Source organism: Liolophura sinensis, chromosome 1 (genome assembly GCF_032854445.1).
Source record: "Liolophura sinensis isolate JHLJ2023 chromosome 1, CUHK_Ljap_v2, whole genome shotgun sequence".
NCBI classification, from domain to species: Eukaryota; Metazoa; Mollusca; class Polyplacophora; order Chitonida; family Chitonidae; genus Liolophura; species Liolophura sinensis.
The window spans coordinates 57,882,535-57,896,680 of NC_088295.1; the positions used below are offsets into that span (position 1 = coordinate 57,882,535).

At 39.0% G+C, this 14,146-nt stretch overlaps 1 protein-coding gene across 1 annotated transcript in view; it reads left to right on the top strand.

Annotated features, from left to right (window-relative positions):
- LOC135476987 (zinc finger MYM-type protein 4-like) overlaps window positions 1–12,863 on the top strand; it is a 28,136-nt gene extending 15,273 nt beyond the window's left edge. The window contains 9 exon segments of the mRNA XM_064757138.1: window positions 210–284; window positions 287–387; window positions 1,462–1,603; window positions 2,570–2,713; window positions 6,033–6,497; window positions 7,611–7,736; window positions 8,268–8,537; window positions 11,191–11,305; window positions 11,901–12,863. Of these exon segments, the coding sequence (XP_064613208.1) occupies window positions 210–284; window positions 287–387; window positions 1,462–1,603; window positions 2,570–2,713; window positions 6,033–6,497; window positions 7,611–7,736; window positions 8,268–8,537; window positions 11,191–11,305; window positions 11,901–12,093 (1,631 nt within the window). The 3' untranslated portion in view covers window positions 12,094–12,863.
- Window positions 12,864–14,146: the final 1,283 nt, after the last annotated feature.

Here is a 14,146-nt window from a genome sequence, read left to right on the forward strand (position 1 = left end):
ACTCTAGGTTTCGGTTAATTGTATTTTTACTCGCTGAGAGAGAGGGCTTTGGCAGTTCTTCGTTTGCTGTGCACTAAAGGTTTTTCCAAAAGATAGTCTCTAAGTAAAACAATTAAAAGCATGAGCTGCTATATTTGATATCATATGTTGTAAATTTTTAATATTTAATAAGAATCAGATTTCGAATTTTGTATAATTCTTGTTTTCAGATGAAGACACAGGGAAGCCAGTGCTAATCCCTGTTCCTGTGCCGATCTACATCCCCACCCCTATGGCCATGTACAGTTGCCCCACCCTGTGCCAGTGCCCATTCCTGTCCCTATACCCATACCGTGCTTCATCCCAACTACAAAGAAGTCCTCAGCTAGCATTCTCAAACACATAAAGGTAAAAACAAATCCTGCATTATGTCATCCCAGTAATGACGTTCCTATCGCTGATTTTTGTATATGTCCATATTTTGGGCTTTTTCACAATTTTGGTGAATTGAAATAAATGTTTCGGGTCTCTTTTGTGTACAGATTGAATTTGTGTTCTGTAAGCACTTACGTGGTACAGCATAAAACAACATGCGAAGAAAATAATTGCAATTGTCAAAATTACAATGGGGTGTGATATTTTGAAGCTCTTAATGATTTCAATAAAAATTGAAGTAATCTAATTTGTTTTGAAGGTGTGAAATATTGTATTAGATTTCATTTGTAACATCATCGTCAAATCATACGGAAGTGGGTAGCATACAAGAAATAAACATCAGCATGCATATGTAAATTTGAAATGCTTCTCACCTATGCTGTCACTGTGAGTTCAAGTTCAGCTCATGCTGGCTTCCACTCCGGTTGTACGTGGGAAGGTCTGCCAGCAGCCTGCGGATGGTCACAGGTTTCCCCCAGGCTCTGCCCGATTTCCTCCCACTACAATGCTTGCCTCCATTGTATAAGTGAAATATTCTTGAGTATGGCGTAAAACACCAATCATATAAATAAATGAATAAATTTGAAACGATGAATATATGTATATGTCCAAATCATAATTGTAATGGTCTGGGATCAGTTTTTATTTTTATTTCAAGCTCTTAGTAGCAGATGAAGGACCACATATGTTAACCCTTAAAATAAAAGGTTGCCAATGACAATAGGGGAGTTCTGACTTTGAACTCTTCAATCACTAAAGGGAAAAACAACCCTCGTGTATCATGCGACCTGTGAAAAATGTTAGGCCGCCTTTGTAGACATTACAGCTCCTCACTTATCTCCATTGTTTGTGTATTCTAAATAACATTTTGGGAAACTTTTTTGGGATGCTCATGTTATAGTAAATGTGATCCTGCAATAGTTGACCAACATTTTGACAGGTCACATGATACAGTTGGACTTTTTTTTACCCGTGGTGATAGAAGAGTTCGAAACTCCTGTATTCAGTGTTAGAACTCTGAATAACAATACCAATGCATTTGAACAGGAGATACTTGAGAAAATCCCCGCAGATCCATTTGAAGCAGAGTTGTTAAGGATGGCAGAAGCAGTGGCCACTGCTGAGAAGGGCTCGGATGACGAAAGCGGGAAGAGTGATGACGATATGGCAGTCGATGGTGCGGTTGACGGTAGGTAAACCAATGACACGACTGTTTGGTCACTTAGATCATATGCTCAAAGTCTTGTATAGATGTTGGCTTCACTACGAGATAACCTAGTAGTCCTTGTTTAGATGGTAGCCCTAATGCATGCTCATCTTGTGTTCGGAATTTCCAGAATGAAGTCTTCATGAAAGGCATTGCTAGAATGTTTGAATCACACTATTCTGCATATAATTCAAACGTAAAGGCTGCATACATGTATGTGAGGAAATAGCTACATTACTTACAGTGTTTGACCTGATTATTATTTTTATTATTGTATTATGATATCCTACCGCTTTCGCATCTCATGGATGATCATTTGCACCTTTCAAGAGAACAGTATTTATGGCTTTCAACATGAACACTGTGCAGTATTCTATTTAATATTTATATTTGACAATATCATGATTTTTGTGTATTAACTATTTGAACAAGCTGGGCAATGCTCTAAGCTGTAAGTCTTCAGATACTTCCCACTTTCACAAGAACAGTACCTGTAGTATTCTTCGTTATCTGTGCTGACCGCCTCGTTGACCTTATGTTTAAAGCATCTGTTTGGAAATCGGCAGATTCAAGATCAAACCCAGGTCGCGTCATACCAAAATCTTTAAAAATGGTACTTTTTGCTGCCTGGCTTGGTGCTCAGCACTGAGAGGTTAAAGCAAGGAAACATGACCCGGTGTCAGTAAAATGTGACTGAGTGGGGTGTCCTGTCTAGTGTCATTGACATGACAGTGGCGGTAACACTGTGGCGGCATGGACTCACCCCGGCACAAGAAGACACAGTATGTGTACACACACCTAATGTCTCCTCTTCATCCTATGATTCAATAATTGTTAAGTACAGCGTAAACTGTGCAGTATTCACTGTAGCATAACAGATGTTGCCGGTACAAAGTAATACATTGCCAGCATATTGCAGGCAGAGTAATGGCTGACTCTTTGTTTCAGGTGAGGAGCCAGTTGATGTAAAGTCCGGTACAACAGAGACCGAGGAAGACATGCTGCAGATGGCCCTAAGGATGGCCACTGAAATGTCGGAGCCTGCCGATTTGGAGTCGCTAGTTGACCCGCTGCCCGTGAACTCTAACCCTGGTGCGTCATCTCGGAGGCTTGTTTAGCCGCAATACATTTACCTTTTCTCATCTGTGGCCTCGAGGAACTCGCAGTTTATATCTTCCCACCTGACAAGGCTGGGATGAACTGAAGTTGGACATTTTTTCTGTGTCACAGAATGAAAACACTGTTTTGTAACATGCCTTTGTAGCAAACATGTAAAAAACTATTTATGCATTTCGTATGTGACGAGGTTGATATGTTTAGTTTGAGGTCAAAACAAGCTACTAATAAAATGAATGGTGTGACTGGGTGAGGTCCTACTTCGGTGTGCTGCCAGTTCCTCGTTTTGATTTGTAATTGAGTGAAAGGCTACATTGTTTTTTATTGATAACCCTGAAGTGTTACTTCTGGTCTTATTGATAACCCTGAAGTGTTACATCTGGTGTTATTGATAACCCTGAAGTGTTACTTCTGGTATTATTGACCACTGTGAAGTGTGATTTCTGGTCTTCTTGATAACCCTGAAATGTTACTTCGGATCTTATTGATAACCCTGAAGTGTTACTTCTGGTCTTGTTGATAACCCTGAAGTGTTACTTCTGGTGTTATTAACAATAAGTGTTATTTCTGGAGTGGGCCTTTTGCAGTGTTAAGGTTTATTTACCAGGCCCCAGGACCATGAAGCTGTTTTTGAAGTGCGAAATATTTCACTGCGATAAAATTGCGAGTTAGCTCAATTACATTTCCTTTGATACTAGAGATGTCTTTGAAGTCCATGACAAAATTTACAAAAATTTACAACATTAGATTTAAAGCGAAGTTAAGAATCAATTTGACAGTTGCATGTACATGTATGCTGTCATGCGGGGCCTGGTCTTTTGGGATGCAAGTCTTGACACTCCCTTCTCCTCTTAAACCAGAAAATGACTTATTAAGGCTTAGAAATTCCTGAGCCCTGCATCCATTCACATTACAGAGCACATGTGATAGTGCAATACAACAACTTCTCACACCCAGATATAGCCCACTTTCCACTCATGATTAGAAGCAATGTCCTAATCTAATGTGATTTACATCATTATCTTACATGCTGCCATAAATTAGTTTGTTCCACTGGAAAATCGATTTGATTAGCACCAGTCCAATGAGCTACTTTCCATTATCATGTGTAGACGCAATGACATTGGCGAAGTTCACAGCCTTTTTGTGACTGGTTTGCAGTTTACATTGCATGCCTTTAAATTGTGAAGATGAGCCTCTTAATGAGGTAGGACCTGCACCCTATTATATCTGTAAAAGGTTCCCAGAAGAGTTACAATATCATGAGAATACAGGGTTATGATTATATCATGGAAATCCTGGTCTGTGATAGGGTAGGCTAGAGGGCAATGTATATGATCAAGCTGTTGCTCCCTGTACTGATTGATGCCAATATGAAAGAAGACCTGCTTCTGTCCCATCATCTGTCTTGGATCAGGAAAGCCTTAGTACTAGTCAGAATCATAGTTTCAGTTAAAAAAAAAAAAAATGAGGCAATTTAAATTCTCAACACATGGAAGCAAGAATTTGTCTGGACAAATATCAGATGTGCAGGGGAATGACAACATGGCTCTTTGTTTTTCTCCAGATGTATTCTGACTTTTTGTTTTTTCTTCAGAAAGTTTCAATAATTGGAGGCCATCTTATTGTGACCTTGCTTGTTGTTCACTGTTGACTTGGTTTTGCGACTGTTGATGAGTAATTAAGGTTTGGGGCCCAATTCCACAAAACCTTTCCTGACTTTAGTACGTCATATATTTGAAACACTATATTAGAACTTTAGGAGTACTTTCTCATAAGTGATGTCTTCAGAAGAAAATGTCAAAATCTGCTTTAATTCCTAAAACTTAGTGACAAGGTTTTACATTCCGACCTAGCCAGAAATGGCTTTGTGGAATCAACCCAATGGTCTGATCTGGGATAAAAAGTTCTGTCACATGTATAGCATGTCTTGATATTCAGATGGATCTAGTAAGGAGTATCTTGTCTCTACTAGAGACAGTATAAGACAACAATGTTACATACATTACCAAGTAAAGTCTTTCAAAAGCATCTTGTCTCTACTAGAGACAATATAAGACAACAATGTTACATACATAACCAAGTAAAGCCTTTCAAAAGCAATTTCACGCCAAACTAATAAATTACCTTGGATATTTTAAGAATTTGTTATTGTCATTGCTTATTTGGGTGTCCCAAGTGATAAAGCCAAAACCCTGGTGTGTGAGGTTCAAGATCAGCCCAGATCAGGCCCTTATCAAGACTGTTGCATGACTCTTTAGTTAAAAAAATTTCAACAAGACTATTGTGTTTACAGTCACTTGTCGATAAATATTTATATTATATAAAATTATCTTTTCATTTTACAAAAAACTTGTTTACTTTTTGTTATTTATTTCTTCTCGTAATATCTAGCATATCTTATTTAGCCATAAAATGATCTTGACAACACAAGACCATGTATATATATATATATATATATATATATATGGTTACCGTATATATACTGGTTTGATCAGAGCCCAAAAAGGTAAATAAACTGATAAAAAAACAAAAATGGGCAAACCGAAAAAAATCTAGTCTCTAGTGTTTCAAAATACTTGCTGTAGGAAATCTAGATTAGCACTCTACTTGATTCTTGTCAAATGCTGGTTTCTGGTGTCGTCCAATGGTATCAGAATGAGTACCTTGTGGTGCATGTATGTACTATATACATTTTGATACACACATTATTGTAAAAAAAAATACTGTAAAAAAACACTGCGGGATTTCTTTCAGTGGCGACTCTGTGGGATGAATGTGATCAGTTCATATCTTTTGCTCAAGATCAGATACGTGTCTGTCTGCTTGGGCTGCACATTTTCCTCCATGTATACTCCCCAAGTGCCATATAGTTCATGCACACATGTGTTCTGTCAAGTGGTATCAAGTACAGCCAAAATAATACAACATTAGGTATGAGTGTGGAAATGTAATGTGAGACATAGCTTGGTAATGTTCCACTTCCATCACATGAAGGTACAAAAGCCTTAAATTCCTTAGTGCTTTAAGTACCATATTAACAAGTGACATATTGAGATAGTGTCAGTCAAGGCAAATTTCATACAGATAATCAGGTATGACTTTTCTTTCCTCCACATAGGTTTTGGCCTCAATATGGCTTCATGTTCATGTTACACTTGTGAGGTGGATGGAATCGTGCTTTCGCAGCAAATTGTAGCGTGCCCAAAATGAAGTCTTCATTCTGAGATTGCCTGTTTCCAGGGACATGATAATTTTGGTTAAAAACCTTATCAATGACATTCTGTTATTTCAGAAGTTGCTGCTCCTGAGCTTCCTGCGGCAGATGACATGGAACAGCTTCTGTCTCCACGGGAACGGCGTGCTCGCAATCGTAAAACATCCACCAAGCGCTCCTCTTCTTCAAAAGGTGTGCGCCGCAGCAAGCGCCAACGAGTGGAGTCTGACTCGGAGACGGTTTTAGAGGTGCAGGAAGAAGCACCTCTGGAAGTTCCAGTGCAGAAGGGTGTTGCACCGGATGCCAACTTTCTGCTGAAGTACATGTACGGAGTAAACGCATGGAAACACTGGGTGGTGCAGAAGAACAGCCAGCTGGAGAAGGTGATGAAGCAAGGCTCTGGGAGAGTTAAGCTCTTCAAGACGGAACTGCTCCAGTGCACTGCTGATGAGCTCAACTACTCCCTGTGTCTCTTTGTCAAGGAGGTGCGCAAACCCAATGGGGACGAATATGCAGCAGACAGCATCTTATACCTCTGCCTAGGTAACAGCTTTATCTTATGTCATTAAGGAGAGAATCTCTGTATGTGTTTGCCTGTATGTGTATGTCTGTCTATTTGTATGTACTTATGTATGTACATGTATGTATGCATGTCTTCAATATTTTCTCCGCAATTGTTTATCAGGTGGACTTCATACTTGCTACTGTTAGTAAGGAATACAAGGAAATGTTGTGTATCAGAATAATAGGCAATATCGATCGATGTCCCAAATCTTCAACTGGCTCTGCCTGGTTTGGTACACAAAACCTACCTTCCTATGATCTGCCATTCACACTGTGTGACAGATATCATTTACTTTCAAGATGGCACTAGTATTTAAAAAATTTATATAGTCCATGTAGATTTTGAAATTCTGACATTCGCTGTAACACCATCCCTGTCTCTCAAAAACACTAGCCACAGACTTCCAAATTGCTAGCTCGATACTGATCTCAATGAGGCCCGCACTAATGGCAACCAAGACTTCACTAAAAACACAAGTTCTTTATTATGTATTTCTGGGTTGTATACAGAAAATTGAAGTGCTTACACCAATGGATATGAATTGTTTTCTGGAGGATTTCTATGCCACAAGTAGGTCTTGTGACATTTCAAAGTGGCTGTTTGTGGCATGTCGCTCAGTTCTGCATGTAGCATTCAGTTGTGGCCATAAGGCAGCGAAAAATGACATAAAAGCGAGGAAAATAATTTGTAATGTTTGCATGTAAATTACATTTTTTCATTGTACTGACCTCGGGCAGGGCGGCTTACTTGCCTTCGGTAAGTCGTCTCAGTGAAGCAGCACTAAATAAAAGAGCGGTGGAAATCTGTCCTGCAACAAGGAGGCACATTACACGTACATGCACCCTAATGATTCCTTCGTCGTCATATGACTGAAAAATTGTTGAGTACGACATTAAACCCCAAGCACTCACTCACTCACTCACTCATTGTACTGACAGTACCACATGGTATTAAGTTTTACTGTTATTAGTTTTTTGGCAACCTGCACATGGTCGTGGGTTTCCCGTGGGCTGTGCCCGGTTTCCTCCCACCATAATGTACATACCTGTGTATGTTAACATGTTGTCGTTGTTGTGTTTATATAATTGCAGGTATTCAGAACTATCTGTTTGAGAATGGTCGCATTGACAACATCTTCACAGATATTTACTACGAGAAGTTTACGGAGTGCCTGAATGAAGTTGTACAGCGGTTCAAACCAAAACTCAACTCAGCAGGTAGGACTCAAAGATTAAACTGTACCAGAGTACAAGAAGTATTCCCCATTTAACCCATCATGTGCTCAGTATTTTTTAAATTTAGCTTACTTGCACAAAATTTAGTAGATTCAATTTCTGGTAACTTGCTAAACAAGCTGTGTCTGGTTTAGAATGCCACCTAATCAGTTAACAAAGCTTTGTGGAAGTGTTTTTGTGTGGTTTAACTCATACACAAATGTAACTTTAGTGTATATTTGTAGAAAACAATTCGGCCCAAAGTTGATCAAAAATACCAACAATACAGAAGACTTCTGCATTTAAGTGACATTGTCAATACAAGTTCAGATCAGATCCCAGGCTGTTTTTGATGTTACACCCAAGATGCAACGAAGTTGGAGTTGGGGGGATTGGGGTGTACTGGAATCACCCTGTCTGTCTGTCTGTCTGTCCATAGTTCAGCATTTACATTGAGTATATTTTATGATTTTTGTGATGTTATTCACTGGAATTACCCCTCATTTTTAACACAACAACAATGTTCATGTACAGGTCAGCTGGTTTGCCGTATAGAAGAGGAGCACCTATGGGAATGTAAACAGCTGGGCGCCCACTCTCCACACGTCCTCCTCAACACCCTCGTCTATTTCAACACCAAGTACTTCAAACTGAGGACTCCCCAGGATCACATGAAGCTCTCCTTCAGTCATATCATGAAACATTGGAAGAAAAACCCTGGAGCACCCCAGATCCAAGGGGCTAAGTCCACAGTAGGGAGAAGTGTGTACCTTCGATATTACGCGGGAACGCCCAGCAAACCAGGTAATGTATTTTTGTTTGTACTTTAAATGACTGGAACTTTGACCCAAAAAGTGCATTTTTAGATGAAAATAGTTGTGTTTGGTACTGAAACTTGCATCATGTTTCTAGTACGATTTTGTAAGATCAGCTAGAACTCTCTGAATCGGGCAGAAAGAGAAATTTAGTCATGGTCGAAATTTTAGAGTGTTGACATACATGTACTTATGTACACTAACTGGTGAGGTGTATGAAAGCTGGTGTGATGCCTCCTCAAGTTCTGGTTACATGTGTACATTTACGGATGTGGTGTATGAAAGCTGGTGTGGTGCCTCAAGTTCTGGTTACATGTGTACATTTACGAGTGAGGTGTATGAAATCTGGTGTGATGCCTTCTGAAGTTCTGGTTACATGTGTACATTTATGGGTGAGGTGTATGAAAGCTGGTGTGATGCATCTCAAGTTCTGGTTACATGTGTACATTTACGGGTGAGGCGTATGAAATCTGGTGTGATGCCTTCTGAAGTTCTGGTTACATGTGTACATTTATGAGTGAGGTGTATGAAAGCTGGTGTGGTGCCTCAAGTTCTGCTTACATGCGTACATATACGGCTGAGGTGTATGAAAGCTGGTGTGATGCCTTTTCAGGTTCTGGTTACATCTATAACCTCTAGGCTAACTACAGGTGTCTGTGATTTCTGGGGCCAATTCCACATTACTGAGTTTGGTCAAAATTTAAAACCTTAACACAATGGTTAGATTTTGCTACTGGAAGTTGAAATTTTGATACATTTGTCTTCAGATAACATTTCTGGAGTGGTCGACATGTCAGTTCCTTGGGTCCCCAAAATAAGCTTTAAAACTGTATTTCAAATTTTGACTTAAGTCAGAAAAGCCTTTGTAGAATCAACTGCTCATGACATTAAACCGTAAAATGGCAGTGACACCACTGTTTACAAATCTTTGATTCATACAGGGGAATCTCCATGCCCACTGGCCTTCCCAGTAGGTCTGTTATTGTACAGATATGTATTATTTTATTCATTTATTTGATTGGTGTTTTACGCCCTACTCAAGAATATTTCACTTATACGACGGCAGCCAGCATTATGGTAGGTGGACAGATATCTATTACGTGTGCTGTATAGATCACTGAAAAGCATGACTACATGACTTTATTATGGCTTTACTGAAATGGTGTAGTGGCAAAGTCAAAAGCAGTCTAAAGAAAGTGTACATGCATTTCACTGGACATAAATGTGAATTTATAGACCTCTGTCTGCTAGTCCAGATTTGGCAGGAGATTTCACAATCGTGACAACTATTTCAGGGGCGGGTCAATGAAAATAAACTCCTCTAATTGGTCAGTGTTGAAATTGGTAAGCTGTCAGTTACCTGTAGACATTTTTGCTCACGTGACTTTGAGTTCTCAACCCAGTATATGTTTGAAAACGTGATACATGTAGTTTTTGAAACTTTGCTGTAGTGTGTTCTCTGTGTTTAGCACGATTTGATACGGCAGGAAAATAGAACTCTTCTGAAATGGGAGGAGAGTTTCGATTGTAACGAAATATCATGTTTGTGAACTGTGGCAAACTTCGCTCCCATTTTACAAAAACTTGACAACTGATACTTACCAATCAGACCTATATCACTGAAATACCTTTCTTTATCGATTTGTTGAATTTACTTATGGGGCATCATCGCTCAGTTAGTTAATTGAGGCCTGCTATTGTAGCAAGGATGTTTAGCCTGTCAACCTGAGAAGTAATACGTCAGTTTGCCTGTTAGTGTGGACATGCTTTGAAACATTTTGGAATTTACAGGTTTGTTGCAATTTCCACATCAAACTTTCTTCATTTTAATTCAGGAGTAAAGATAAAGGTGTGACTGATCGGGAAATCTTCAAGCCTCTCTGTCAAGTAGTAAGCCTGTGCGATGCGTATTAGCAACCAAAACCTTCATGAAGTTTAAGTGGGGGTTGGGTGCGTTGGCCATTCATCCCATATGCCAGACTGCCCCCAACTCAAACTTTGCAAAAGTAACCAATAGGAAAGGTTTTAGATCATTTACCGCAAGTTATTTCATGTGTCAAAAAGAAGTAAACATTGTCAGCGACCAACCGACGCAACCTTGAGCACAATGGCTTCTTACACACAACAAACACTGTTTTAATTATGGTGTACATGCACTAGGGGATGTGTTTACACCTTTCTCTCAGTCCTTCCCTTTGGAATTCACCCCATGTGGTGAAGGTCATCATCCAGACCGTCACTGGGGATTACTGCAGAGCTGGGAGTTGATCACTCTCCCCAGTCATCTCCACCGGCAACTTAAATCGGCTAAACTTTACAGCTAGAAATTTTCGGCTAAACTCTCTGTGAAAGACAGTATTTTCTCAATGATATGCTAATGAAAAGACACGTTTGAATGTAATATAGAAGGTATTTATATTGAGTTTCCAAGCTGTAGTACATGTACTCCACAGATACATGCACATGAAATATATATACGAACAGTATATACAGGTATAATTTGCAAACGATATATTGAAATATACAGTCAAGACTACTACTGAGCTTTTTCATCAAAGAAATCATCATTATAATAGTATGTTTTTTGTGTTTATCTCACCTGTAAAACCTGAAAAACCATTTTGGTTTCTCTTTCACTTTAGCCCAAGACAAAGACAAAAAGAAGAAAGAAGAACATCCAATAATGGAACAGGCAGAAAATCTGGATAACCCATTGAGGTGTCCTGTCAAGCTGTATGAATTCTATCTGTCAAAGTGGTGAGTGATCTCTCTTTCACTGATGTTAAGTGCGACGTTAAACCCTAGTGCCCTCACTCACTCTTTCACTGATGGCAGTTATTAAACTGACCTGAGATACCCGTTCATGGCTACCCTAGTTCTTTTCGAGCGCCTTTGCAACCAATATTTTGAAATGTTCTGACAAAACTATGAGGTATAGAGAAATAATTTGCACAGTCTAATGAAGCTGCATCTTTAATGAGACAAAGAAATCATTTCTTAGCATCATTTTCATTTTGTATGCATATATTTCACTGAAAAAGTGCTTTAGTGGTTGAAAAAAGTTGAAAATTTTACAGTATATACAACCAGGTCAATGGCAATTTGCCCTTAGTTGAGCTCATGATCTGTATGCACATTAATTACGGTAAGCTACCAAATTCAGGTCTTCAGTGCTTCATGTATTGAGCTGAAGTTTGTTATTCACATGTCTCCCACGGGCAAGTGCCGGCTATCAAGATTAAGTTATTTTTATTTTGATACCCTCCTCTGATATTGAAATGAGTTTATTGTGCCCATAAAACTAAACTTTAAATTGGTTTGGCCTAAACACACCAAACTTCTTGTGTTGCAGCTCCTACTTTTCCAGTCCTGAATCTCTGAAGACGAGGAGTGATATATTTTACTTGGTCCCGGAGAGGTCCTGTGTCCCTGATTCACCAGTTTGGTACTCCACTCAGCCAATGACAATAGAGCCTATGGCCAAGATGTTAAACCGCATCCACCTGGTGAAGGAAGTGCAAGAAGCTTACGCCAATGTTTACTAGTGTTACTTCCCTTTGATATGTATCGTTATGACTTTTTTAGGTTCTGCGTTCCTGATTCGCCAGTTTGGTATTACACACAGCCAGTAACAGTATGGCTAAAATAATTACCCAGGATCCATCTATTGAAGGAAGTCTAGGAAGCTTGCACAAATGTATCTTAGTGTTTTTTCCCCCCCTCATTTTGTTCCATTGTAACTTGCGTCCACAGTATTTCACAATAACGGCATACAAACAGGGAGTTGAATGTTTCTAGCTTTCTGTGGTACATGAATCAAATTTAATGAGACCTTCATGAGAGATGACATCACTGCCAAGAAGAAACCATAGTCTGTCTGCATATTATTTGTAGCTAGAATGGTATTACAGTTTTAAGTGCAACTTTTATACTTTTATTTAGGCTGATCTGTTTTACAGTTTGCTCTTAAGAAGTTATCAACAGAGTTTAGTTCTGTGACTCCTGATCATACCGCAGTGGATTTCTGATTGGACTCGTGTTGTCTTGTGTGTTCCATCCGTTACTGAAATATCTTCATAACCAATAACTTTTAACAAAACTACTGTTACATTTTATGAAACTCCATACATGCAATCATTTTCGGATCCTCCAGACAAGATTACATTGTGGTCAATGCCTATGATCTTTCACCTATTTTCCCAGGTAATGAACTCATTAGCTAGTTAGTCAAGTTTTCATAACTGCATGCTGGACAATAGTATATCTGAACTTTATGATTGGGGTGCCATATCAACATGACCTGATTTTTGTTTTGTTTTGTTTTGTTTTGTGCTACAAGATAATCTGTGTGAGATACATGTCAGATATATGGACATGACATCCTGTGTTACAGTTCCACCATGCGCACAGATTTTCATGTAACAAGCACATGAATACTTCATAATCCATCCATTGATAATCATGTAGCAACTGGCAATCTTTTCTTGGAGACTTGTAAATGAAGTTAATCATAACTTTACAGGCTAGAAGATTTATTTATTTATTTATTTATTTGATTGGTGTTTTACGCCGTACTCAAGAATATTTCACTTATACGACGACGGCCAGCATTATGGCAGGAGGAAACTGGGCAAAGCCGGGAGGAAGCCCACCACCATCCGCAGGTTGCTGGAAGACTTTCCTACTTACGACAGGTTAGGAGACACATACGGTATGAACATACATGCATGTCATGTGACCTTACTGCACATGTCGCTGCCGCAACCAGCACCCCGACCCCCACATAAAATACACCATTAATTTACACTCATTTTTATGGCTTCATCACTTACAATGCAATTACTGTATGTAGTTTCTAGTGCACCAGGCTAGGTATATTAGTTTCAGAGAGATATGCCAAACTCTGATGTGAAATGCAGATGCACACAACTTTTTTTTCATCTTTTTCCCATGCCACAATATGTACATTTTGATGATATATTTTAATTGAATTCATTTATTCATTATGAAGTAATTCATAAAGTCATTCGTGCAAATCTTTAATTTGCCACTTGTTTGTTGCATGTATATGTCATGCATTAATCTATCACAGGGTTACTACATGTACTTCAGACTCCTGCTTTACAGTTGGCTGTGCTTTCAAATACTTCTTATAATCTGGCAAAGACTTGTAATTGCTGAAAAACATGATAAAATCTTCTTTGATAATGTACCGTACCGTGCATATAATGGTGTTCATTCCTTTTCGTGTACTCTTTGTGTATTCCAAAACATGAATGACCTAAAATTACGCCCGTGAATATGTTGCTAACTTTGCCTGATTCTGTGAGATCTATCGATGGTTAGGTAGAAAATTTCATCACCAAAAGCGATACTTTGGCCTTTATTTTCCACTGAAAACTCACTTTTGGGGTGAAATTGTTGGGCAGTTACAGTAACCTATTTGATTTATACTGGTTTAGTCCTGTGTTTCTGTACTGGGGCTGATTCTGTGAAGTGATTTTTCAAGTCAAAATTTCAAAGTTGCTTCCTTTGTCTCTGCAGTTTATTTGGCCAGTGTACTTAGCCACAAATGTGTTGTACAAAAACTGTGTGGTT